General features: G+C 53.5%; 3 protein-coding genes across 3 annotated transcripts in view; 1 reads left to right on the top strand and 2 right to left on the bottom strand.

The window, feature by feature from the left end:
* The window catches only part of DNAJC17 (DnaJ heat shock protein family (Hsp40) member C17), a 36,397-nt gene extending 26,730 nt beyond the window's left edge, over nt 1–9,667 (top strand). Inside the window, exons 5-11 of the mRNA XM_056133554.1 lie at nt 2,224–2,309; nt 2,759–2,855; nt 3,272–3,315; nt 3,647–3,724; nt 4,597–4,677; nt 4,992–5,102; nt 9,483–9,667. Coding sequence (XP_055989529.1) covers nt 2,224–2,309; nt 2,759–2,855; nt 3,272–3,315; nt 3,647–3,724; nt 4,597–4,677; nt 4,992–5,102; nt 9,483–9,605 — 620 coding nt within the window. The 3' untranslated portion in view covers nt 9,606–9,667. The remainder of the gene's footprint in view (nt 1–2,223; nt 2,310–2,758; nt 2,856–3,271; nt 3,316–3,646; nt 3,725–4,596; nt 4,678–4,991; nt 5,103–9,482) is intronic.
* On the bottom strand, nt 6,972–7,707 carry CUNH15orf62 (chromosome unknown C15orf62 homolog). The gene has a single exon (XM_056133555.1). The coding sequence runs from the start codon at nt 7,579–7,581 to the stop codon at nt 7,063–7,065; it is 519 nt and encodes a 172-aa protein (XP_055989530.1). The 5' UTR covers nt 7,582–7,707; the 3' UTR covers nt 6,972–7,062.
* Nucleotides 9,668–9,874: 207 nt separating the features above from the next.
* Nucleotides 9,875–14,506, bottom strand: GCHFR (GTP cyclohydrolase I feedback regulator). The gene is made up of 3 exons (XM_056134254.1): nt 14,359–14,506; nt 11,539–11,633; nt 9,875–10,374 (listed from the first exon to the last, which is right to left on the bottom strand). Exons 1-3 carry the CDS (start codon nt 14,392–14,394, stop codon nt 10,251–10,253), a joined length of 255 nt encoding a protein of 84 aa, XP_055990229.1. The 5' UTR covers nt 14,395–14,506; the 3' UTR covers nt 9,875–10,250.
* Nucleotides 14,507–27,029: the final 12,523 nt, after the last annotated feature.

Genomic DNA, 27,029 nt, shown 5'->3' with positions numbered 1-27,029 from the left:
CCCTCCCTCCCTCCCTCCCTCCCTCCCTCCCTCCCTCCCTTCTTTTCTCCTTCCTTCTTTCCTTTCTCCCTCCCTCCTTGCCTCCTTCCCTTCCTTTCTCTCTATTTCCTTGTCTCCCTCTCTCCTTCCCTCCCTCTCTGCTTGCTTCCTTCCTTCCTTTTTCTTTTTTTTTTTTATGGTGGCACCCCAGTGCTACTCAGGGCTTACTCCTGACTCTGCTCAGTGATCATTCCTGGTAGACTCTGAGGACCATATGAAGTGCCAGGGATCAAATCTGGGTCAGCCATGTGCAAGGCAAACCCCCTACACACTGTACTGTTGCTCTGGCCCACTCTTTTTTGGTGATGCCACCCATCCATTTCAAGCATATAATTCAGTAATTATAAATTTACCAAAGGAGCAGCTGAACTCTCAAGAAAATCCATTTTAATTGTTTATTTTTATCTTTGGCACCATGATTTACAATACCACTAAAGACAGGATCTCATCTATGTGGTATCCCAACAACATCCCCTCAGCAGGGTGTTACCCGCAATCCCTCCCTATAAATCAATTTTATTTTTTTGTCTGGAGGGTATACCCTGCGGTGCTCAGGGCTTACTCCTGACTCTGTGCTCAGGGATCTCTCCTGGCAAGGCTCAGGGGACCGTATAGGATACTGGGGATAGAACCCGGGTCATCAGTTGTGTGCAGGACAAATGCCCTGCCCCTTGTGCTATCACCCCAATAAATCAATTTTGCAACATCTCTATCACAAGGTAAGATTGATCTAGGTGCTGTTTTTATGTTTATATTTTGGGGCCACAGCCTGTACTCAGGGACTGCTTCTGACTCTGTGTTTGGGGGTAACTCCCAGTGGTGCTCAGGGGACCACAGAGTGCCAGGATGGCCCTGGGACTCCACCATGCGGAGCTGCGCTCAGCCCTTTGAACCAACTCCTCAGCCCTGGTCCCGGCTTTTTTATTATTATTATTATTTTGTTTTAGTTTGGTTTTCAGTTCACACCCAGCGATGCTCAGGGCTTACTCCTAGCTCTGTGCTCAAGGATCATTTCTGGTGTTGCATGGGAGACTATCTGGGGTGCTGAGGATCAAACCCTGGCCTTCTGCATGCAAGACAAATGTCCTACCCACTGTAATATTGCTCCAGCCCTGGTCCTGGGGGTCTTTACTTGCCTTTTGTCCCTTTTTCTACCTGTTCAGTAGTGGTATATTTAATATGTGCATCCATCCATTACTCTGGTAAGAGAGCAGAAACCCCAAGAGAAGGGAATGAGCAAGACTCCCTGGGAGGTAGTAGAGACCATTCACTGGGGTATACCCAGCGAGGTATATTCACCGCAGGTTATACCCTCTTGCAGAATCTGCCATCCCTGGTGGAGCCACTAGACCTGGATCCACTGGGAGACTTGGTAAATGTGAGCTGAGGGGAAGGTGCCAGAGACAGCTGGAACTGGAGCTCAGTGGTGGGAAAATAATCTAAACTGGGGCTGGAGTGATAGTATAGCAGGTAGGGTGTTTGCCTTGCATGCAGCCAACCTAGGTTCAATCCCTCACAGCCCATACAGTCCCCCAAGCACCATCAGGAGTGATTCCTGAGTGCAGAGTAAGGAGTAAATCCTGAGCATCACCAAGTGTGTCCCAAAAAAGGAAAGCAGGGGCTGGAGCGATAGCACAGCGGGTAGGGCATTTGCCTTGCACACGGCCGGCCTGGGTTTGATTCCCAGCATCCCATATGGTCCCCCGAGCACCGCCAGGAGTAATTCCTGAGTGCATGAGCCAGGAATAATCCCTGTGCAATGCCGGGTGTGACCCAAAAAGAAAAAAAAAAACCCTGAACCTAAACTAAGGTGGAGTCAGCAGCCCAGCTGTGGTGCCAAGCCACTGGAACCGAGGCCAGCAGCTCCACCCACTGGCCTCCCTGACAAGGGCCTGGGCCGCCGACAGCTCCCACCCACACCCTGTTCATCCAGAGTGGTCAGCGTGAGCTGCTTAACTCCTCCAGACCCCTGGCCACTCCAAGGGAGCTGATAATACTCCTTCTTTGCTATGACTTGTCTTGTTGACATGAACCTAGGGCATATGGGCATGGAGGGAGTGCATAGGGCATTGTTCGGCTATACCGTGTGTGAGAGTAGGGGGAAGTGGCTTGAGCTGGGGCAGGCTGAAACCCCATGGGAATGGCTTCAACCCACCATTGGGTCATTCAACCCTTGTGCCGTAGACCTAGAGGCCCGGGAACGGCTGGCTCAGGCCCATGGTAGCGAGGAGGAGGAGGAAGGTCGGAGCACCAGGACATTAGAACAAGAGGTGAGCGTCCCAAACAACAGTGCCCAGAAGGGAGGGGAAACAGAAAAATGAAAGAAAAAGGCACCAGTAATAGAGCACACATGGAGGATGGGGAGGAACACCGGTGAAAGGCAGTAGATGGGGAACATTGTACCCCTAAAACTCAATCTTGAATGACTTTCATAAGTAAGTCCATAATTCATGGAGATTTGATACCCTCCCCAAAAAAATGAGGTGGGTGTCCAGATCCACTGCCAGGGTACTGGCATGAGCGGGGAGTGGACAGGTGACCGTGGAGAATGGGGGCAGGACAGGCCCTCCCACTGTCCTCCGTGGGCGCTGGGCAATGTGTCCTGCCCGCAGGTCGCTGAGCCCTCTCCCAAGGCACCTTTTCACAGTGAGCCAACCTGGAACTGGATCTGCACCGAATTCTCGCCCCACCCCCACCCCCTACACCCCCACCCCTGTAGATTGAGCGCCTGCGGGAGGAGGGGTCCCGGCAGCTGCAGGAGCAGCAGAGACTCATCCAGGAGCAGCTGCGCCAGGAACGCGAGCTGAGGCTGCGAGGTAAGAGGCCTGGCGCTGGCCCCTGCTTAGGGGGTCCCACTGGGCCATCTGTCACCCATGCCTTCTCCCTTCCAGGGCTCCAAGGCCTGTTTGCTTCCCTGCCGCCCAAATGCCTGGGCATCCTCCTGTCTTAGACCCACAGTCTGGGCTGCTCTGGAAGTACCACCAAGGATGAGGGCCTGGGGCATCTGTCTTGGCCTTCCCGCCCTGTCCCCGGGAGTCTGGCTGTCCACGGGCTGAGCGAGGCCTGCCGCACATACCCAGGGAGATGGGATGGGCTCACGTCTCCCCCTGCATGCAGTGCCTCAGCAGGACAGACAGCCCCTGGGTCGGGTCCTTCTGGCCCTGGGCTATGTGTCCTTTAGGAGAGCATGACCCTCTTTGAGTCGGCGTGCTCATCGCCCCAACCTTTCTAGGGAAGGCAGAAGATCATGAAGGCAAAGCGACTCCCAAGCTAAAGGTGGGTCCTGTCAGCGCTGCGGCCTCCCCGACAAGAGCAGGTGCACTGGGGGCTTCCTGGGTACTATGGCACACCCTGCTCCCACCAGGAAGTGGCCAACAAAGGCTGCTCTGCCCCCTCCAGGTGGCTGTGGGACAGGGCTGCCCGGAAGTCCCCTCAAGGAGAGCCTCTTAGAGGGTCAGACGGGGGTGAGGGGGCGCTGGCACCTTGCTAGTCTGTTTTTTGGGGAGCACACTCTTGGGAGGGAGCCACCTAGACTTTGGGGGCCTCAGAGACCGGGAGGGTATCCACACGCTCGGGGCAGGTGATAAGGACACTGCTATCTCCTCAGCTGAAATGGAAATGCAGGAAGGAGGACGAGTCCCAGGGCGGCTACTCCAGAGACGTGCTCCTGCGGCTCCTGCAGAAGGTGGGTTCCCCCCATCCTGCCAGCACAGACACCCATGGTGGGCACCAGCGGCCTCAGGGACCAGGAGACAGCCTAGACACTTGTCCTGGGCCTGGTCCTCCTGGCACTCTATGGTGCTGGCCAGAGCCCCCCAACGTGGCCGGCTTTCCCGGGGTCCGGGTCTGCCCTAGCGGTGCTCAGGGGCAAAGGGCCTGGCTGAGTGTGTGGGGTGGGAGGAGGCGGGGCTTCTGGCCCCAGAGCTACGTCCCCCTCAAGGCAATCCCGGCCCTTCACCCACTTCTCCGTGTGCATCCTGCACTCCCGGAAAGGCAGTCAGCCCTGAATCAGCCCTGGCTCAGAGACAGGGCTCCAGAGCACTTGCCTTGTCTATGCACAATCTGGGTTTGACCCCCAGCACCGCTTGGCCCCCTGTGCACCCCCAGGACAGGTCCCTGAAGCACTGCTGGATGTGACTCCAAACAAAAGCATAAAAAAACAAAAGCATAAACCATCCCTTTCCATCTCTGATTGCCCTTTTCTGGGTTTTTGGTGTTTTGTTTGTTTGTTTTGGGCCATACCCAGTGGTGCTCATGGTTTACTCCTGGCTCTGTGCTCAGGGGTTACTCCTGGCAGAGCTCAGATGGGAGACCAGATGGGGTGCCAGTGATCAAACCCAGGTCAGCCACGTGCGAGGCAAGCTCCCTCCCTACCCAGTGCTCTCTCTCTCTCTCTCTCTGCTCTCTGTCTGGTCCCTCATGGCCCTTCTCTGGGAACCGGGCAGCAAGAACTCTGCCCCCAACTCAGAATGTCCCGGGGGTCTGAGAGTGACTGGGCTCGTGTGGGCAGGCCATACTGAGGGCTGAGCTGTGCTCACCAGAACCGTGTCCCCACAGTACGGAGAGGTGCTCAACCTAGTGCTTTCCAGTAAGAAGTCAGGCACCGCCGTGGTGGAGTTCGCCACCGTCAAGGCTGCGGTGAGTGCTGCGGACACTTTGGGCGTCCACCCTCACACTGCACTTGTAGAGTAGGGACCCAGTTCCGTGGGGCTGCTGAGTTCCAGCAGCCTTGCTCTCCAGCACCCTAGGGTCACCTCAGGGCTAGGGGCCCAGCGGGTGATGGGATGTGTGGGAGAAAGCGGAGTTGTCCCTGCTGCCTCTAGGGGACGCTGCTCCGCCCTGGCTAAACCCTGACCCTACTCTTCAGTGGGGGCTGCAGTGGCTCCGAGTGTGGCTCCAGTGCTGTCTCATGGGCTGGACTGACGCCCGGGTCTGGGTGCTGTGGTTGGCAGGAGCTGGCTGTCCAGAACGAAGTGGGCCTGGTTGACAACCCTTTGAAGATTTCCTGGTTGGAGGGACAGCCCCAGAGCACAGCAGGGCACAGCCACTCAGGCCTGTCACAGGTAAGGGGCCTGGCCTCGCCTGCCCAGTGGGGCTGCCCAGGCTTGGCTGCCTTCTCCTACCTGGGCTCTCCTCACGCCACTTTCCTGGTGTGTCCAGGGCATGCGGGGGTGGGTGGAGCTGGCCCTCCGCCGCCCGAGCCACCCACCCCTGGATCTCATGCTAACCTTGAGGCCCCGAGGCCTGCCCATCTCCTGCTTCTTCCCCCTCACTTGTCTCCTCCCCTGGGCTCCTGCCATGCTCACTCCCACAGGCTTTGCCCGCCTGCCTGTGAGGTCACCCGGCACGGGAAGCCTTCAGCATCGAGGCACCCGGCTCTGCTCTCATCCATCTCCTTAGAGCTGACATGGGCTCACCTGCTGAGTCCATAGAGGTGAAGCTCAGTCTCCAGCTGCCACTTTGGGTGCCCAACTCCACGGACGCTTTGCTCCAGCACCCCTGCTTTCCCAATCGCACCTGCGCCACTGGGGTGGGACAGAGCACTGGGACCGAGCAGTGCCCACCTTCTCTGCAATGGCCAGGGCCAGTCAGGGGCCTCCAGCTGCTGTGCCCAGAGGGCTTTGTTCTCAGTCTCTCTATCACAGCCCCTCTGCGCCTTGGCCACCTGAGAGGATAGTCGCCCTCGGGAAGTGACCCAGACTCCCAACTGGGGCAGGGAAGGGTCCATTCCGTGCCCAGCCCAGGCCCCTGGGTAGACCTCACTTGCCACCAACAAGTCGCAGCCCTCTGCAGCCCAGGCACTTACTTCCCAGGTGCCTTGACAAAGCACTTTATTCACTGTCCCCTTGCAGTAGGCACACCCGTACAGGAGGGAAGAGGGGGTGCAGGGCTCGGGTGTGGAAACTTCTCGTTCCCCTCAGCCACACTCGGAAGGGCTTGAGGCGTTAGCCCTGCCCAGCCCTGCCCTGCCCACGTGTCAAGACTTCTGTCCAGGTCACAGGCAGGGCGGGGCACATCCTGTGGCCTTGACCCAGTGGGCTCTGCCCCGGTTGGCAGCCCCATCATCAGGGTTCAGGCAAGGAGAGCTCCCGGCTGGAGGCGGCTTCTGGAACCGGCGCTGCTGCTTCCTGGAGCTGCGTGTCTACCCGCTGATCCAGTTCTCTCGTTCACAGGGTGCGGAGAGGGTCAGCCATGGTTTCGCTGCCTTTCCTAATGGCTCTGTCGCTTACAAAGCACCCCCTGTGCAAGGCAAGGCTGTGCCTAAGGCTCACGCTCCAGAAGCCCCGGGTTGGCAGCGGAGTCTGAGCCCCTCTCTGTGTCTCTGCCTCCTTTGCAGGGCATGCATCCCCTCACCCATGCCACTGACACCCAAGAAACCTCCCTCCAACCATGCCAACAGTCCCTGCGTCATAAGGCATGAGTAGCCTCTGAGCACTAGAAATTGAGCTTGAGGGACTAAAGACAGATTTTTTTTTTCATTGTACTTCATTCCAGTTAATTTAATCTGGACTTTTGGTTGGTATGGTTTTTTGTTTTTTGTTTTTGGTTTTGGTTTTGGTTTTGAGGCCACTCCCAGCTACTCCTGGCTACTCCCAGCCCTGTGCTCCCAGTGGTTCCAGGGGTTGGACCCAGGCCTCCAGCTTGTAAAGCTGGAACTCTAGCTGGCCGCTGTGCAGTCACTGGTGCCACCATAAGGGCCAGGGTCGGATCTTTCTCAGCCTCTCCCTGTAGATCTCGCTGTCTGGCCACTGCTGCCCAGAGCTGCCCTGTAGCCTCTCCCTGTGACAGTGACTTCAGGGCATCTGGCTTTACTTCCCATTCTGACTCACCTCCTAACTGCCCACCCCTCTGCCAGACCCTATCTTGGCCATGTTTGCCCCCTCAATCTCCCAGCTCGCCCTGCAAGCATGGGGGGGGCGGTGGGAGGAAACCCTGCTCTCCTACCGCGACCCTTTTCCTTCATCCTCCACCTGGTCCCCCAGGCTCTTCCAGTCACCCCAGCTGGGTTCACCCTCACCCCATTCAGAAGCTGGGCTCGCTGGGAAATTGCTCCCTCAGCAGCTGCAGAACTTCCTCAAGGAGAGAAATGCCCAGGTCCACTTTGAAGGAGAAGAAAGGGTCACTGAGGTCCGGAGCGGGTGTCCTCGGGAAGGGGGGGCTGTCCAGCAGGTCCTCTTCCGAGTACTGGTCCAGCGGGCCCGCCAGGGAGATGGCCGAGGGCAGGGTCGCCGGGTAGGCGGGCGGAGGCTCCAGGATGTTGGGACAGCTGGTGCTCTCTCGGTAGAGCCGAGGGGGCTTGGGCGGGGCCAGCAGCGTGGCCCGGGGCTGCTCGTCCCCCCACAGCGGCAGGCGCCGGCCGTCGGGGCGGCCCCGCAGCTCGCGGATGACCTCGCGGTTGCTGTACTCCTCGTGGTCCCCGCCGGCCGTGCTGGCCTGGCTGAGCACGCTGCCCTGGCGCCGCAGGAGGCGCCGCGGCCGGCCCAGGCTCAGCCGCTTGAAGAAGGAGGCGTTGCGGAGGGAGCCCTTCCTCCAGGTCTCCATGGGCCCCGCCCCGGGAGCCCGCGCCCGGGTCCGCTCGCTCCGGAGCCAGGTTCGGCGCAGCCGGTACCCCTGCGGCGCGGGCTCAGCGCCGAGCCGGGGTCCGCATCTCGGAGGGCGCGGCCGGCGGGTCCCGCGCCGAGAGCTGGAGCGTCCCTGGCGACCGGCCCGAGTGGCCTGGTTATCTGAGGACAGTGGAGAAACTCCCCGCCGAGGAGGCAGCCGCACTTACCGGGGCCGAGTGGGGGCAGCGCCGGCGTGCGCCCGTGCCGTCGGGGCGCACCCAGCCCAGCGCGGCTCCCGGCTTGGCGGCGCGCGCGGTGTGCGGCGGCGGGTGGCGTGCAGCTGCGCTGTTGCTTCCAGCTGACTCAGTCAGGTGGGAAGCCGGGTTTCGTGCTGAGGTAATTGCAGCATCCGCGTGCGGGATCGGGGCCGCTGCGGCCAACACCCCAGGGCACTGGGAGCTTCAGATTCCTCTGGGGACCTGCCCCGCGCGAGGCTGCCTTTGTGTGTCACTCGCTGCGCTGGGCCTGTGCCCCGCTCCGATTCGCTCCCCCCTCCCCCCCACCTTCCTGCCTGCCGTGTGTCTGCGCGGGAGGTGGGGGCGGGAGGTAATTGGAAGGCCTGCAATTGATTGGGAAGGAAGAGACCTGTCGTTGGGGTGGTGACTCAGCCGGTTGACAGGCCCTCATTAGTAGAGCCTGGGGCAGCCCCATGCCTGCAGAGGGCTGGCTCCTCCTGGGCTGGGCCCAGGGCATGCAGAGGATAACCTCAGGTTTTCCAGGCACAGCAGCATTACCTTGGGGCTGGGGGAGGGGTGGAAGAGGGGGCGGTCATTGCTCAGCCTCCTACAACGGCTGGTTTCCATACAGTGTCAGGGCAGGGAGCAGTTGAAGGGCAGGCATCTGCTGTTTCCAACAATCTCTGCACCAGCCCTCCAGTTCCCCGGGTCCTCCATAGGGATCCCTTGGGGGGGGGAGGGGGACAGGGCAGGGTCACATCAATGGGGCTGCCAGACCTGTGCCTGGTGCTCTGGGCCAGGCTGAGAGGAACAAGTCATGGGTCTGGGCAAAACCCTGGGTCTCTGCACCCCTTCAGTTCAGCCAGTTGGCAGGGCCTGGCATTTAACCCCAACCACTCCCTCTCACTCCCTGGGTCACTGGCCACCCCACTCTGCCCTGGTGTGCACCAGCAGGACACCCTGAGGAACGGGTTCAGCAGCCTGCTCTGCCCACACGACTTGCCTGGGTGGGCGCTCCACTTCCCCCAGCCCTTTGGGGGCGGTGGCTTGGTTCCACAAGACCTTATCAAGTGGGGGCGGGTGGCTCCCCCTGACAGCCAGCCGCAGAGCGGCTGTTTATTATTCTTTTGATTATTACAATACAGCGCTCTTTAATCCCCAGCCCTGCTGGCGAGATCATAAAGGAAAAGCCACGGGCCCTGCCCTCCAGGAGCGCTGGTGTCGGGGGTTTGACGAGGGAAGCCAGCCTCCTGCTTCTCTCCCTGTTGAAGGAGGCAGTGTCTGGGAGGGGCGCACCCCCTGGCCGGGCTACACCCCTGACAACCTCCCCTCCCTGGAAGCCTGTGAGGAGGAGGGAGCAGCAGGGGCAGCTGGAGGGGTGTCAGAGACAGCTAAGCGGAAGGCAGACAGGGCTGGTCCGAGCTTGAGGAAGTGACTAACGAAGGAAAGATGAAGCCAAGCTGATGCCGGAATGAGGGCCTGGCCCGGGTGGGAGGGCTGAGTGGGGACGGGTGGGGACGGGCAGAAGCAGCAGTGGGAGGCTGGCGGGCTTGCTTGATCCTGGCCTTTCCGCCCTGCTTTCTTCCCCGCACCGCTCAGCTGCATGCCCCCAAATCTGGGGAGCAGTATCCTAACCCCGCCCTGTCCCCCTCTCTGTCTCCAGGGCTCAGTGGTGTCTGAGAGGGACTACGAGAGCCTGGTCATGATGCGCCTACGTCAGGCAGCTGAGCGGCAGCAACTGATGGCCCAGATGCAGCAGGAGGATGAGGCGGGGCAGCTCACCTAGTGCACTCCCAGCCCTCAGCCCTTTGCTTCAACTTTGCCAATAAACCTTTGTGTTTTTTTTTTGTTGTTGTTGTTGTTTGTTTTTTAAGAGTCGATCTCTTATTGCAGACAGAGTTGTAGGGTGCTGGCCTGCCCAAGGGTGGCCCTGGTTTCTGGGACCTGAGTCTGTGGGCCCCATCCAGACCTCCCTTCCGGGAGAGTGGAGAGTGGGCAGACCCCCCCACCGGAGGGTGAGGCACACCATGGACTGAGAGGCAGGTGCCAGCCGAGCAGAGTGCAACCACTCATCACAGCCTTTTATTAGCTTGGACCAGCCACCCAGGACCCGCCTGCCCATTCGCCCAACCCTAAGTCGTGTTCCTCAGGGCCCAGCTCCTGGCCAGGTATAGCCTGGCTCTTGCCAGCCCTCAGCCTGGCCCCAAAACATGGCTTCTCCAGGACCCCCAGGCCAGACCTGGCACTAGGAGTGCTGTGGGGAGCTCCCCCACTGGTATCAGAGATCAGTCAGTCAGTGCCCAGTGATGCCAGGTTGAGGAAAACGCTGGTCCGGGAGCAGAGGTGGAGGGCTGTGAGTCAGGGGCTCGGGGTAAGGGGCCCGGGATCACCACTCTAAAGAAGGGGTGCCTGCCGGCTCCTGTGGAAGGGGTCACTCTTTATGCATGCACCACACCAGCGTCTGGCCCACCCCCGTCATGCTCAGCAGCCGGAAGCCCCTGTTTTCCAGTTTGTTCAGGACTGTGCGAGGCGGGTCATTGACGTAGTACTCGCTACTGTGAAGAGAAGGGGAACAAGAAGACCCAGGTGAGCAGTGGCCCCCACAAACTCCCGCAGAGCTCACCTCTGCCCCCAGAGAGGCCCCGGGTGCAGTGCCTAGGCGCAAACTGCATCCAGTCCTGAAGAGTGTAGGACTTGGCACCCCTTAGGCCCTCCTGCCCGAGCTGCGCCTCCCAGCAACCTGAGGAGGGCGCCAGAGTATCCTTGTTTATAAGGCGCAGGCCTGGAGTTCAGCACCTTTCCCAAGCTTAGACCCCTAGTGGGAGCCCACAGGGGATCTGAGGCTGGCAGCTGGCTCCTCCCCAGCCACCTCTAGCCTGCAGCCTGGCGCTGACTCTGTTACCTCCCAGCATGGTGCCCTGCTTTAGGGTTCGGGAGGGCCAGTAATGGGGTGAAGGGCTCAAAAGCACCAAGCTTGGCATGTTATGATACTTGCCAGCTCACTCCCCTTTGAAACTAGGCTCCCTGGTACCCCCTCTTAGGAGTTGCTGGTCTTTGTGGCCAAGTTCCTCCTCCTCCTGGGACCCAAGCTGCCCGCACTGCCTGCACCAAGCTAGGGTGTTGCTTTAAGGTGAAAGATGGGCCAGAGAGATAGCACAGGGGTGAAGGTGCTTGCCTCACAATGGCTGAACCAGGTTTGAATCCCCAGCACCGTTTGGTTCCCTAAGCACTGCCCAGAGTGATCCCTGAGCACCACTAGGTGTGGCCCCCAAACCAAAGAACTACACAGATGAAAGAATAGCCCACTTAGGGCTGGCGCAATAGCACAGCAGGTAGGGCATTTGCGTTGCACATGGCCAACCCAGGTTCGATCCCCAGCATCCCGTATGGTCCCCTGAGCACCGCCAGGAGTAATTTCTGAGTGCAGAGCCAGGAGGAACCCCTGAGCATTGCTGGGTGTGACCCAAAAAGAAAAAAATAAAAAGAACAGCCCACTTAAGAGGCTGTGCAAAGGAGGGTAGGGAAAAGTTTTCAGAGTAAGCGAGAGTGGGGGTCAGGGGCTGCCCATAAGACCCCCGGATTTCTAGAGAACAGAGCCCTGGAATGCAGGTAGAAGGGCTCGAGTTTGGGCAGTGACACTGTCCCTGGGCCTGACAGGAGCAGGGACAGGTCACAGAGCTGCTGGGAGAAGATTGGTAGGAAAGCTTCTAAATACTTACAAATTGTTTCCCGGGACGTTTCTCTTTGAGGCCCCAAGATAATGCATCAGTTCTTGATCCGAGTATTCATCACCCACTGTGGTAGGACCCACCTCCTGCAAGGTAAAAGCCACAGAGGCTGCAGACAGCACCACGCAGAGGTGGAAGCTGACCAGGTCCATCTCTCCAGCCACCAGCCCTTAGCTTCCCTCAAAGGCCTTGGCAGGCAGAGTCCATCAGACCCCTCTGGAGGCTCCCTCCCACCTCCATCTATCCACAAACCATTCCTTTTCTGCCAAACACCAACTTTTCGTATATCAGAAACACCTGGAGGAGAACTGTGGAAACCTATGTTTGAATATTTCTCATTATGACCAGCAAGTGGACACAACCTACAAGTCTGTCATCTGAGGGACCTACGCCATAGCCCTATGATGGAATCTGACTTGGTGGCACAGAGGAATGATGTGCTGACCTGAGCTGCACTGTGGCTGGATGTGAAAATGTTACATATGTGAGAGAAACTCCTCCCCCCCACCAATGTTCTGGTGGATATTTCCACCAGAAGTAGATGTCTGGGGTCATGGAGGGGAGGGAGGGGCCTCTCAGGTTCCAGGTGTCTTTTTTTTTCTTTTTAATTTTTATTACTGAAACACCATGAGGTATAGTTGTAGACTTACAAATTTTTGTGCTTGGGTTTCAATTATACAATGATCAAATACCCATCCCTCCACCAGTGCCCATTCTCCACCATCACTGATCCCAGTATCCCTTCCACCCCCCACCCCCCCATCCCACCCTGCCTCTGTGGCAGGGCATTCCCTTTTGTTCTCTCTCTCCTTTTGGGTGTTGTGGTTTGCAAAAGAGGCATTGAGTGGCAATCATGTTCGGTCTATAGCCTACTTTCAGCATGCATCTCCCATCCTGGGAGAATCCTCCCAACACCCTTTATTTGGTGCTCCCTTCTCTATCTGAGCTGCCTTTTCCCCTAGCATGTGCAGCTGGCCTCCAAGCCATGGACTAAACCTCCTGGTACTTATCTCGGCTATTCTTGGAACACTATATCTTTTAAGGGAATGGAAATCTAATACTGATTGCAGAATTCTGAATTGTCACAATAAATCCCATTTAGTTGTATTTTTCGATTGATTTAAAAAATGTATGAGTTACACACAAGGAGGCTCTTATATTTAAAAGCAGGATGGAGAATCACAGAATTCCTAAGCTCCAGGTTTAGAAAGTATGTCAGGAGTCTGGAAAGAGACCCCCAGGGCCCCCATTTTAAGTACTGCTCAGGTGGCTGGCCCTTAAACTGATGCCCTAGGGCACTGCTAAGACCTCATTGTCACAGAATGTGCCACACCACCCCTACCTCCACCCCCCCATCCCCATCCAAAGGAGTTGGGGGCTGGGTAGGAGGTGGGAAGGGGCAGAGGAGCAGGACAGGGAGCCAGTCACTTCATTTCATCCATGGGTTTTTTTTTTACTTTTTTTTCCCGCCACACCCTGGGATGCTCAGGACTTACTTTTGCTCTGCTCCTGGAGGTGCTCCAGGGACCGTATGTGGTGCTGAGGACCATATGTGATGTGTGCAAGGAAGTTCCTTCACTCCCTGTACTATCTCTCTGGCCCATTCACATCAAACTGGGGGCTGGAGGACTCTCTCTCTCTCTCTCTCTCTCCCTCTCCCCCTCTCCTCCTCTCTCCCTCTCCCCCTCTCCCCCTCAAACTGAAGCTAACAGGGGGCTGGAAGACTCTCTCTCTCTCTCTCTCTCTCTCTCCCTCTCCCCCTCTCCCCCTCTCCCCCCCTCCCTCTCCCTCTCCCTCTGTGTGTGTGTGTGTGTCTGTTCTGTCTGTCTCTGTCTCTGTCTCTCTGCTTATTTGGGGGCCACACCCAGTGGTTCTCAGGGCTTATTCCTTGCTCTGCTCTCAGTGGTCACACCTATAGGGATTTTGGGGGAATCATATGGGGTGAGAGGGAATCAAACCCAGGCCACCTGCAAGGCAATGCCTTATCTGCTGTATTATCTCTCCCGCCTCTAATTGCACCATCTCTGGACAGATGGAGAGAAAGGGACATGACGGTTTGTTTTGCTTTGTTTTTGCTTTTTTTGGGTCACACCCGGCAACGCACAGGAGTTACTCCTGGTTCATGCACTCAGGAATCACTCCTGGTGGTGCTCGGGGGACCATATGGGATGCTAGGAATCGAACCTGGGTCGGCTGAGTGCAAGGCAAACGCCCTGCCCGCTGTGCTATTGCTCCAGCCCCGACACGACGTTTTTGTTTCTTTTTGCAGTAAAGGGGAGTGAGCACACTCCGGGCAAGCTCTCTAGCGCTGAGCTTATCCGGACCTTCTGACCCCTGGCTGGAGTTCTCTCGCTATTTCCGCGTTCTTCCTTTCTTCAGGCGTTTCTGTTTTCTCGTGTCCTAGAGCTCGTGAAAGCGCTTACTTGTGCAGCCAGTGACTGGGCGCTGGTTTTCAGCACCTGAGCACGCCTTTTCCAAGCCTTTCCCTTTCCCCCCCACTTTCCCCTTCTGTTTACTCCGGAGCTTCTCAGTGTGCTGCAAGGTGGGTGTTGCATATGTGAGGTCGGGTTTTTCGGGTCCCCGAGACTCGAATTCCCGCGGCCAGGGCGGGGACCACAGGAGCCGCAAAGGACACCCGCGCCTGGCCCTTTTCGCGGCCCTGGAGGCTCGGAGATCGGCCCCAGCTCGTCAGGTCCCCGGACCCCGGCAGCGGAGCGCGACCTCCAGCCTGGCGCGCGGTGCCCGCCCGAGGAGGCGTGTCCGGGCGCCCCCGGAGGCCCCCAGAGCAGCAGCTGGAGCCGCGGTACTCACCATGCGGTTCCGGGCACTGATGAGCAGGTAGGGCATGGTGCGTGCGACCTGGCCAGGCTCCCGGCCGCGGCCCTGTACTCCGTGCCCACCCTCTGCGTCCACTCCCGCTGCTCGGGCTCCGGCCTCGAGCGATATCAACGCCGGTGACCGCGCGGCCGGCCAATCAAGAGCGGGCTCTGTGACGCGCCCCGGAACTCGTCTAGCGGGACCCGCCCCCTGCCGTCGCGGGTGGTCCGGTCGAGGGTGGGTGGGGTGGGGTGGGGTTGGGAGGGAGCCGCTCCCGCACGTGGGACTTGGGCCCGGAGCGCTCCGCTGGTGGCTCGGGCGGCGGGCGCGGCGCCTAGCACGCGTGGTGACCTTGCACCTTGTCACTGCGTCACCTCCAGTAACAGGTTCCAAAGTCCCGCTGGTCCCCAGCCGTTGTCCGAGTGAAACGGCAGAGAGCAAAATGTGGCCCCGCGGAGGCCGCCCAGTTCCAGACCACCCCATCCAGGCAAAGCTTGTAGGCTTGTAGCGAATCCCCCCGCCGCAGTTCCCAAGACGCATCCTCCAGAGATTGCTCAGCGCGTGCGACACGGGCAGAGGCACCTGGCTCAGGCTGAAATCCCACCTCGGGTGCGGGGCGCATTCCCCCGCACTCCCCGACTGGGATTCGCGCCATACAGCGCGACACGTGGCGTGCCCGTGGGTTTATCTGTAGAGGAATCCAGTGCTCTTGCACGTGTCCGGCCTGCAGCGACTTGCGCTAACCGGTATCTCGCCCACACTGTGTCCCCCAGCCCCCTCCTCTCAGGGCAGAGGCGACACCTGGGACAGAAGACACCGCTGCCTCCTCCGCGCAGCTGCCACGCGGCAGTCTCGAGTTCGTTGCATGGGGTCATCAGAATCTGAGTGTCATCAAAATCTGACAACTCCACACTCTTTACCCCCTTGTGACCTTCTTCGAGTAATAAAGCAAGCCTTGGATTCCTCCGCCCCTCTCGGAGAGCCCAGCAAGCTACCCAGAGTATCTCGCCAGCAAGGCAAAGCCTGGCAAGCTACCCGTGAGGTATTGATATGCCAAACACAGTAACAAGTGTCACAATGGAGACATTACTGGGCCCGCTGGAGCAAATCGATGAACAATGGGAGGACAGTGACAGTGACAGTGACAGCCTTGACCTTCCCTCCCTAGCCCTTGAAAAATCATCTCCAGGGAGCATTTCTTGGGTTTACAGATCCAGGGAGAGCTGTAAGGGAAGTAGGAACTTGTAATCCTAAAGATTTCCTTGGCTGATTCATCATTCTGTAGTCCATGCCCATTTTCTGTGCCATCAGGGCTAACGTTTAGCTAGAGATTTATTTATGCTTACCAGAGGATTTGTTGGACTGACAAAGGATGAATATCAGGAACTGGGGAGATGATGCAAAGAGCTGGACCACATGCTGTGTGTGTAGGAGCCCCATGTTGGACCCCAACACCACAGAACTGCCAAGGAGAGACCCCTGAGCACAGGAGCATAAACCCTGAACACCACTGGGTAAAAATTTAGGCAATTACTAAAATAGGCTTTAAAATTATCTTTTAAGTTTATTTTATTTAAAAAAAACTTATTTTAGGCACCATGGTGTTTACAAGACTGGTAATAGTAGGGTTTCAGACACTGAAGAGATAGTACAGTGGGTAGGTCACTTGCCTTGCACATAACTGACCCAGGATCAATCCCAACCCCCCCCCCCCCGTATGTACCCCCAGCCCGCCTGTGCAGAGCCAGGACTAAGCCCTGAACACCACCTCATGTGGCCCCAAAACAAAAACAAAATGCTAGGGTCCCATCCACAACACATTCCAGTACTGCACTCATCACCAGAGTCGCTGCCCTCTACCACTGCCCCAGTCCTCCCCTTCGTGCTCCCCTGCACGGCCCAACCTACCCTCTGAAAGCCCCTCTTTGTGGATAGCTTCCTGCTCATTTCCATTTGGGCTGCCTTTGGTGCTTCCTGTGAAGAAGCCTAGCTCTGAAAGCCTTAGTTTTCCTCAGGCCAGCAGAGAGCTGTGGCCAAGCCAACACCAAAAACTGATTCTGGTTGCCTAGATAGTACAGGGTAGATGCTTGCATGCCAATGACCTGGGTCTAGACTTGAGGACCCCTGAGCATTGATCAAGTGGTCCAACACCACCATCCCACCAAAAATCTACTAGTGTGGGTTTTTTTGTTTGTTTGGTGGACACACCCAACTGTGCCCAGGGCTTTATTCCTAGATTTGAGCTCAGGGACAGTCCGGCAGGTTCAGAGGACCAAGTATTTTTTTTTTTTATCAAGTTCAGGGGTACCAAGATTAGCCTAGGTCAGCTTCGTGCAAGGCAAGTAACCTCCCCCTCCATACTGTCTCTCTGCACCACCACCCCCCAAAAAAACTTTTAACAATACCGTGATAATTAGAAAAATAAAAATAATCCTTATGTCAATCAAAAGTTAATATATTTGGAGAGATTCAGACAAAGGGTTGAAATGGAAGGCTGAGTGAAAAATCTGATCTTGGGGAAATGTTTTTTTACCAAAAAAAAAATCACAAATATGCAAAACTAGGTATTTTCTCTAGGAATTAAAACATCAAATTTTATAGAAAAGGGAATAATATATATAATATTCAGAGGATGGAACAGCTCTGAGAATGGAGTGGGTGAGAGGGGTCAGACTCGCAGGATTGTTCACAGGTAAGGAGATGCCTTCTTTCATAGCTCAGCATGTGGGTGAAAAGATGATAAATACATTTTTTGGGATGGTGGAGGGATGCATCTCCCTGGCCCCATATTTTTGTTTGTTTGTTTGTTTGTTTGGTTTTAGATCACACCCAGCTTGGTGCTCCTGGGCCACTCCTGGTAGTGCCAAAAATCCAACTTGGGTCTCCTACATGTGCTCCAGTCCTTCAAACTATTTCCTTGGTCCATTATAATTGTATCTGGGGTATAGGGAGATTTGGCATCATCTGGCAATGAGGGGCTACTCCCAGCTCTGTGGCTGGGTATTGCTTCTGGAGGTGCTCAGATGACCATGTGATGCTGGATCAAATGCAGATCTCTTGCATGTAGACTTTCTCTCCAGTCCTATGAATGTATTATTTTTTTTTGCAGGAGGTGCACATCCTGCAGTGTTTGTTTGGCTTACTCCTGGCACTGCACTCAAGGATCACTCCTGGCAGGCTTGGGGGATCATTTGGGGTGCTGGAGATTTAATCCAGGTCAACAGCATGCAAGACAAATACCTTACCCACTGTTTTATCTCTCCAGCCCTCTACTGATGTATTCTTAATCTTTATCCATGTGCTATAAACATTCATTTGTTTTTGTTTTTGTTTTTGTTTTTCTTTTTGGGTTACACCCAGCAATGCTCAGGGGTCACTCCTGGCTCAGCACTCAGGAATCACCCCTGGTGGTGCTCGGGGGACCATATGGGATACTGGGAATCAAACCAGGGTTGGCCATGTGCAAGGCAAACGCCCTACCCGCTGTACTATAGCTCCAGCCCTATAAATATTCTTTTGTAACCACTAAATCATAACAACAATTAAGATCTATTGTGTTAGTTGGGTGCTGCTGAATCCATGACTCAAGCATGCAAGGTATGAGTCACATCCCCAGCCCAACAAGAGCAATTTTTTGTTTTGTTTTGGTGCCACTCCCAGTGACGCTCAGCGCTTACTCTCAGCTCTTTGTTCAGGGGTCACTCCTGGGGCGAGTGTACACTCTCTCCAACCTTCCAAAAAGAGCAGTGTGCTTTTTGTATTGTTTTTGGCTACACCCACCTGTGGTCAAGGCTTACTCCTGGCTCTCTACTAAGGGGTCAGATCGTCTGGGCTCAGGAGACCATATAAAGCAAGTGCTTTACCCGCTTTACTATCTCTCTCTATCCTCAGAACAATTTTGTTTCTTTATTTTTTGGTCACATCCAGCTATGTTTAGGAGTTACTTCTGGTTCTGCATTCAGGAATTGCTTCTGGTGGTGCTCTGGAGACCATAGAGATGCTGGGGATGGGATCCAAGGTGGCCACGTGCAAGGCAAGCACCCTATGCACTGTATCTCTCCAGCCCATAGAATAATTTTTTTTATTTTTATTTTTTTTTTGCTTTTTGGGTCACACCTGGTGATGCACAGGGGTTACTCCTGGCTCTGCGCTCAGGAACTACCTTTGGCGGTGCTCAGGGGACCATATGGGATGCTGGGAATTGAACCCGGGTCGGCCGTGTGCAAGGCAAACGCCCTACCCGCTGTGCTATTGCTCTAGCCCCCCATAGAACAATTTTTTAAAAATAATATCAAGAATTTTTTTCCCCGGGACTGGAGCAATAACACAGCAGGTAGGGCGTTTGCCTTGCATGTGGCCGGCCCAAGTTCAATTCCCAGCATCCCATATGGTCCCCTGAGCACCGCCAGGTGTAATTCCTGAGTGGAGAGCCAGGAGTAAGACCTGTGCAGAGCCAGGTGTGACCCTCCCCCCAAAAAAACAGAATTTCTTTTCCACATCCAGCTGTGCTCAGGCTTATCCCTGACTCTGCATTAAGGGATCACTCTTGGCAGGCTTGGGGGACCGTATGTGGTGCTGGGGATTATGAAATACAAGTGCCCTACCAGATATATTCTCTCTCCGACCCTATTACCCAAGAAAGTGTTTTTAGTGTCAGGTACTTTAGAAGTTAGTCACAGAAGCAAGCCCATCATCCCACAGGTGTGACACTTCTCTGTCACCTCTCTCGGGAGCCTGCAGATGAGGCTCTCTTGTCCTGAGCAGGATTGGGGCAGGGATGGGAGGTGTCTGCTCAATGCCTCTCTCTTGGGCTGGGTTGTGGAAGGGACACAGCAGCACAGGCTGCTGGGGCTTTATTGCATTTGCAAAATTGGTCTGCAGATGCAGCTGAAGATAGTGTGCTTCTTCCTGAATCACCCACTCATGATTGCCTGGCAGCCACAGGCCTGCCAGATAACATCTTTAATATCCAGAGGGAAATGAAATTCCCCTGCTTGGTCTGAACATCTTCCTTTGCCACAATCAATTTATCTAATATATCTTCTTCCTCTGTTTAAGATATATACACAACACACACACACACACACACACATATGGAAAATGTTTTTCTTCATTATGAAAGCACTGCCCAAGAGACAGGGCACTGCTTCTTGCTTCAGCTTTTCTAGTGGCCTCGGCATTAGAAACTGTGCTAAGCCCCAGAGGGGTGGAGATTAATTGGGCCTGGACCCCACCCAGAGAGCATGAGAAGAGGGGGTGCAGGTGGAGGAGCTTTTATTTGTATTCTATTTTTTAAAAATTTAATTCATGGGGCTGCTGTGATAGCACAGCGGGTAGGGCATTTGCCTTGCACGCGGCCAACCCGGGTTCAATTCCTAGCATCCCATATGGCCCCACTGTGCATCGCTGGGTGTGACCCAAAAAGCAAAAAAAAAAAAAATTTAATTTAATTTTTTTCTGTTTCTTACTCAGAGTGTTCCAACACATTTTATTTTTTTTTAAATTTTATTTTATTTTTATAAAGTTGTTCACAATAATTGATTACATTTAATATTCGAATACCAATTCCACCACCATTATACCTTCCCACCACCATATATTTTTAAAAATTTTTATTAGTGAGACACCATGAGATACAGTTGTAGACTTACAAATTTTTGTGCTTGGGTTTCAATTATACAATGATCAAATACCCATCCCTCCACCAGTGCCCAATTCCCACAACCACGGATCCCAGTATCCCTCCCACCTCCCATCCCCCCATCCCACCCTGCCTCTGTGGCAGGGCATTCCCTTTTGTTTTCTCTCTCCTATTGGGTGTTGTGGTTTGCAAAAGAGGCACTGAGTGGCAATCATGTTTGGTCTATAGTCTACTTTCAGCATGCTTTTCCCATCCTGGGAGGATCCTCCCAACACCCTTTATTTGGTGCTCCCTTCTCTATCTGAGCTGCCTTTTCCCCTAGCGTGTGTGGCTGGCCTCCAAGCCATGGAGTAAAATTCCTGGTATTAATCTTGGCCATTCTTGGGCCAACACATTTTATTTTGCAGACCACTGCTTGTTGCTTTGGAGGGCCGACAGCGGGCTCAGTTGCTATAGTGTCCATGCACATGACTGGGGCTGTGGCCCCTAGGGGCGCTGTGCTCCGGTTTATGGCTTTGAATTTCAGTTCCACGTGAACTAGGCGTTGATGAGTCCTGCAGGAGGCCAGCCTGAGCTGGCCCCCCATCCCCGCAGGCTCCTCTCCAGCGGTCGCTTCCTTTGGTGAGTGGCTGGGGCGGCGGCCACGTGCGCTGAGGCCACAGTGGTTGGCACAGCGGGTTTCAGCCATCAGGACAGGCTTGTGCTTAATGCCAGAGGAGTTGTTCCGTGGGCTGGGATGAAGAAAGCCTCCTTTCTGGGTGACAAATAAACACCCGTGGACAGCGCCTATTTGCGCTAGAATGACAGATTTTTTTTTTTTGCAGTTACACATTTATTTGAATTGTTACTTAATTCTAGCACCAACAAGGAGTGTCAGTAACCTGTTTACAATTATCTTGATTCATCTGACTGCAGGGACTTCACCATTTCATACTATTTCCCATCTGCCCGTTAGCCTAAAAATGAACTCAAAAAGTACCTTAAATTTCAGGGGGCTTTACTTACAGATATAGAATGACAGAATTTAATTCAAGAAAATACAGGCCCCATGAAAGACTAAAAAGTTTTATAAAACTAAAAACTAGTTTCTCCCCCAATAAATTACATTTTAGTCAAAACTCTCCCCACACTTTTAAAATAATACTAAAAGAGGCATCTGATTATACAAGATCAATAAAAAATTAAATATTCATTCGAATAACAAGTTTCAGTTCAGGCTGCTGGTGATGCAGTGTGGTTATTGTTTTTTTTTTAACATAGATCATAGAAGAAGCATGAACAAAAATTACGGCATAAAGGACTTAATCACTTATCACTTAACTTCCTGTTAGTCGTCGATTTGCTCCAGCGGGCGCCAGTAACGTCTCCATTTGTCCCTGTCGCATGCTAGTGTAGCCCAATGGCATCTGTTCACTCCGGGAACATGAAGGGCCTCAAACCGATCGTTCATGATCTTGACGAAGAAATCTGACCATCTGGTAGGTGGGCGGCCACGCGGTCTTTTGACATCCCGTGGAATCCAGTCGGTAACAGCTCTAGTCCAGCGGTTGTCTTTAAATCTCATTACGTGACCAGCCCATCTGATTTTCGACACCTTGGCAAATGAGACAGCGTCCCTGATTCTTGATCGTCGACAGATGTCAGAACTCCGAATTCTTTCTCTCATTTGAGTGAAACGTGATATTTCAAGCATAGCTCTTTCTATTCTTCTTTGGGAGACCTGAATAGTGTTCTCATCCTGTTTGCGTAGGGCCCAGGTCTCTGAGGCATATGTTAATGCAGGAAGAACAGTGGAATCAAAGAGATGTGCCCGGAGCCGGAGGTTCTTCGTCCTCTTAGCTATTTCTTCGACGTTCTTGAAGGCGTTCCAAGGTGCTCTCTTCCTCCTGCGCAGCTCAGGTGCCAGGTCATTTGTCATGTTGACCTCTCGACCTAGGTACACATAGCTGTTGCATTCGGAGATGGTCGTTCCATTGAGAGCGAATGGGGCGTCAGGAACAAGGCTGTTTCTCATAAACATTGTCTTCGTAAGATTCAGCTGTACTCCTACCTTTCCACACTCACAGTCAAAGTCGGCCAGCATTTGTGCCGCTTGGCTGATGTTTGGTGTTATTAAAAACAATGTCATCGGCAAAGCGGAGGTGGTGTAGTTGCTGACCATCTATCTTCACTCCCATTCCTTCCCATTCCAGTCATTGCATGATGTTCTCCAGGGTGGCACTGAAGAGTTTCGGTGAAATGGTATCACCCTGCTGCACCCCTCTCTTGACATCAACGATCACTTCTTTGTAGAATGGTGAGATCCTGGTAGTGAATCCGCAATACAGCTCACGGAGGATCCTGATGTATTGGGCTTGAATGCCCTGATTGGCTAGTGCTTCAATGACTGCTTCCGTCTCAACAGAATCAAAGGCCTTCTTTAAATCAATGAACGTTAAACAGAGCGGCATCTTGAACTCCTGAGAAACCTCAATGAGCTTGGTTATCGTGTGGATATGGTCGATGGTGCTGAATCCTTTGCGGAACCCTGCTTGCTCGCATGGTTGTCCTTCATCTAGTGTTCTGCCAATCCTATTTAGGATGACTCGAGTGAACAACTTGTAGATGACAGACAATAGGCAGATCGGGCGATAGTTGCCAATGTCATGGATGTCTCCCTTCTTGAACAGTAGTACGGTCCTGCTGGTTTTCCATTGGGATGGAACCTTGCATTCAGACAGGTAGCGAGTGAAGAGCCGAGCCAGTGTATTGATGAGTACTGACGGCAGGTTCTTCAGGTGTTCAGGTCTGACCTTGTCTGAGCCGGGTGCTGTTTGTTTCTTTACCGACGAAATGGCTTGTCGGATTTCGGAAGGGAGAACGTTGGGAACGACATATCCATCCTGTGGAATTTGATATGTCGGCAAGTGGACATGGCTGTCGAAGAGATTTGAGTATAAGTCATGGATAATCTTCTCCATTGCCATTCTGGAGGATGTGATGGATCCATCAGGACGTCGGAGGGCAGTCATCTTGGTCTTGTAGTTGGCGAAGGACAGGCGGGCTTTACGAATACTTTTCCCAGCTTCTGCCACATCTACCAGTACTTCTGCTCTTCTCTCTTTGAGGTCTTCCTTGATTGCATCTCTGCACTGCTTTGCGAGCTCGGATGTTAGCTTGCGGTTGCCTGAGGCATGCGCCAAACCACACTGGCGAATTAGCTCAAGAGTTTTCGAAGATAGGCGATTTTTTGTGGCTATCTCTCTCTTGGCGTTCCTCGCACATTCATGGAGGTGCTGAACCAGTCGATCGTATTCCTCGTCAATGTTGTCAACAATGGCATCTTCCCATGTTGCCGCAATAGTACCAAAGAGTTCCCAGTTGGTGGTCATTCTGGGAGTTCTCTTTTTGAACTTTGCAGCCCTTTCTCCCTGCTCTGTGAAGTAGAATTTTGCACGAAGGAGACGGTGGTCCAATCCCGTTCGAAATTTTGGGACAACAGCGACATCGGTCAGGCAAAACCGTCGATTGAATATGATGTGGTCTATTTCGTTGTGGAATCGTCCACCGGGAGACTCCCATGTCCATCGTTTAGATTCTGCCTTCTGGAACTGTGAGTTACCATGAATGGTCTTGGTCGACATGATGAACTCAGACAGTCTCTCACCCTGTTCGTTCCATTCTAGGCCATGGGTCCCGATGTGAAGTTCTTCAGCTGATCTTCTCGGTCCTATCTTGGCATTAAAATCACCCACAATGATCTTGTAGAAGGTGTGGTCTTCTTTATAGAACTTCTCTAGCTCCATGTAGAACTTCTCGATTTCTCTTTCATCATAATGAGATGTTGGTGCGTAGACAACGAAGATAGAAACTGCAGGCAGTGAGCCACATCTATTCAAGTGTAATTGTGTGATTCGGGTTGTTAGGCATTCGAATGAATCAATGCTCTTGGCCAAGTTTGTGTTGACAAGGACACCGACGCCTCCAACACCTCTTTTATCGCATGTTCTGAGGAACAATTCTTCTCCAGTGTCGAAAACGGCATGGTGAGATTCTTGCCTTCTTGTCTCGGTCAGACCAATGATGTCGTACTTGATCATTCGCGCTTGTACCATCAGGTCCTCGATGGATGCATCTGATGCTAGCGTACGTGCATTGAAAGTACAGACGATCATTTTTGTCTTCCTTCGTTGTGGCAGCCTAGTTCGGCCTTGAGATTTTGTCGGCCTCTCCTTTCTCATTCTTCTCAGTGCTGCCATGTCGGTGAAGCCTTCAGGGTCAGGTGAAAGAGACCAGTTGTAGTTACTGGTTTTGGCATATCGAATACACAATGGATAGCTTGCCAGGCTCTTCCATGCGGGCAGAATACTCTCGGTAGCTTGCCAGTCTTTCTGAGAGGGATAGAGGCTTTTGGGGCGACCTCTAATCACCCTTGTAGGTGTTACCATATTTGAACCCTATCAAATACGGTACGACAATTCCGGAAGATGGGTATTTAGTGTCTTATGATGTGTCTTATGATCGACACTACTTCCACTACCCAGCCGTCGTCACACTTCAGGACGCTTTCCAGACCCACGCGGCCACTTTGCGGCTTAAAGGACAAAAAAAAACAAAAAACAGGTGAAGAATCAAGCTAAACAGCAACTGATTTGAAGGAAAAAAAGGCCTTCAAATCACTTTGCAAAATATAAAAGGCATTTTTAACACTACCATCCATTGGACAGTCCTTATCATTGATTACATTAAAAATTATTGGAGTAATTATCTTGAATTGTGAGTGAGAAGTATACAGGACACCTGAAAGACAATGCCTTTTTCTATGACTTGATCACTTGACATCCCATTACTCATCGATTTGCTCGAGCAGGCGCCGATAACTCCATTTGTCCCTGTCCCGTACTAGTGTGGCCCAGTGGCATCTGCTCGTTCTAGGAATACAAACAGCCTCAAACTGATTGTTCAGGGTCTTGATGAAGAAGTCTGACTATCTCATAGGTGGGCTGCCGTGCGATCTTTTGACGTTCTGCGGAATCCAGTCAGTAATGGTTCTAGTCTAGCGGGTGTCTCCAAATCTCATTACGTGTCCAGCCCATCTGATTTTCGACGCCTTGGCAAACGAGACAGCATCCCTGATTCTTGATCGTCGACGGAGGTCGGAACTCCGGATTCTTTCTCTCATTTGAGTGAAGCATGATACTCCAAGCATAGCTCTTTCAATTCCTCTTTGGGAGACCCGAATAGCATTTTCATCCTGTTTTCATAGGGCCCAGGTCTCTGAGGCATATGTTAATGCAGGAAGAATCAAAGAGATGTGCCTGGAGCCGGAGGTTCTTTGCCCTCTTAGCTATTTCTTCGATGCTCTTGAAGGCGTTCCAAGCCACTCTCTTCCTCCTGCGCAACTCAGGTGCCAGGTCATTTGTCATGTTGACTTCTCGACCTAGGTACACATAACTGTTGCATTCAGAGATGGTCATTCCATTGAGAGTGAATAGAATATCAGGATCGAGACTGTTTCTCATAACATTGTCTTCGTGAGATTTAGCTGTAGTCCGACCTTCCCACACTCATGGTCGAAATTGGCCAGCATTTGTGCCGCTTGTTTTATGTTTGGTGTTGTTAGAAGGATGTCATCAGCGAAACAGAGGTGGTGTAGTTGCCGACCGTCGATCTTCACTCTCATTCCTTCCCATTCCAGTCGTCGCATGATGTTCTCGAGGGTGGCACTGAAGAGTTTCGGTGAAATGGTATCACCCTGCTGAACCCCTCTCTTGATGTCAATGATCACCTCCCTGTAGAATGGTGAGATTCTGGTAGCCCCACGAGTGAAATCCGCAAGACAGCTCATGGAGGATCCTGATGTACTGAGTTTGAACGCTCTGTTTGTCTAGGGCTTCAGTGACCGCTTCCTTCTCAACAAAATCAAAGACCTTCTTTAAATCAATGAACGTCAGACAGAGTGGCATCTTGAACTCCCGAGAAACCTCAATGAGCTTGGTTATTGTGAGGATATGGTCAATTGTGCTGAATCCTTTTCCAAACCTGGCTTGCTTGCATGGTTGTCTTTCATCTAGTGTTCTGCCAATCCTATTCAGGATGACTCGAGTGAACAACTTGTACATGACAGAAAACAGGCATATCGGGCGATAGTTGCCAATGTCGTGGATGTCTCCCTTCTTGTACAGTGGTACAATCCTGCTGGTTTTCCACTTGGATGGAACCTTGCATTCAGACAGCGTGTGAAGAGCCGAGCCAGTGTATTCATGAGTACTGACGGCAGGTTCTTCAAGTGTTCAGGTCTGACCTTGTCTGGGCCGGGTGCTGTTTGTTTCTTTACCGACGAAATGGCGTGTCAGATTTCGGAAGGGAGAACATTGGGAACGACATATCCATCCTGCGGAATTTGGTATGTGGGCAGGTGGACATGGCTATCGAAGAGATCCGAGTAGAAGTCATGGATAATCTTCTCCATTGCCCTTCTGGAAGATGTGATAGATCCATCAGGACATCGGAGGGCAGTCATCTTGGTCTTGCAGTTGGCAAAGAACAGGCGGGCATTGTGAATGCTTTTCCCAGTTTCTGCCGCATCTGCCAGCACTACTGCTCTTCTCTCTTTGAGGTCTTCCTTTATTGCTTCTCTGCACTGCTTTGCGAGTTCGGACATTTGCTTGCAGTTGCCTGAGGCTTACACCAAGCCATGTTGGCGAATGAGCTCGAGAGTTTTTGAAGACAGGCATCTTTTTGTGCCGCCAAGCTCCAGGATGCTTTCCAGACAGTTGGGCCGAGACTCATGCACGAGTGAAACCGAACAGAACCAGGGAAGCAGAATTCTGTGACCTTGGACTCCAGGCTCAGCGGACCCAGGAACAGAGATCCTCTGCCTACTCCCAGCAGACCGGCAGACCTCCATTACCTCCACTACCTCCACTGCCCAGCTGCTGCCATGCTCCAGGACGCTTTCCAGACACTCAGGCTGAGATTCAAGCACAAGTGAAGCCCCACAAAACCAGGGAAGCGAAATTCTCTGACCTTGGACACCTCATAA

Source organism: Sorex fumeus, unplaced genomic scaffold (genome assembly GCF_029834395.1).
Source record: "Sorex fumeus unplaced genomic scaffold, SorFum_2.1 ptg000098l, whole genome shotgun sequence".
NCBI lineage: Eukaryota > Metazoa > Chordata > Mammalia > Eulipotyphla > Soricidae > Sorex > Sorex fumeus.
The sequence above is the reverse complement of the archived record's forward strand: the minus strand, read 5'-3'. Positions and strand labels throughout refer to the sequence as shown.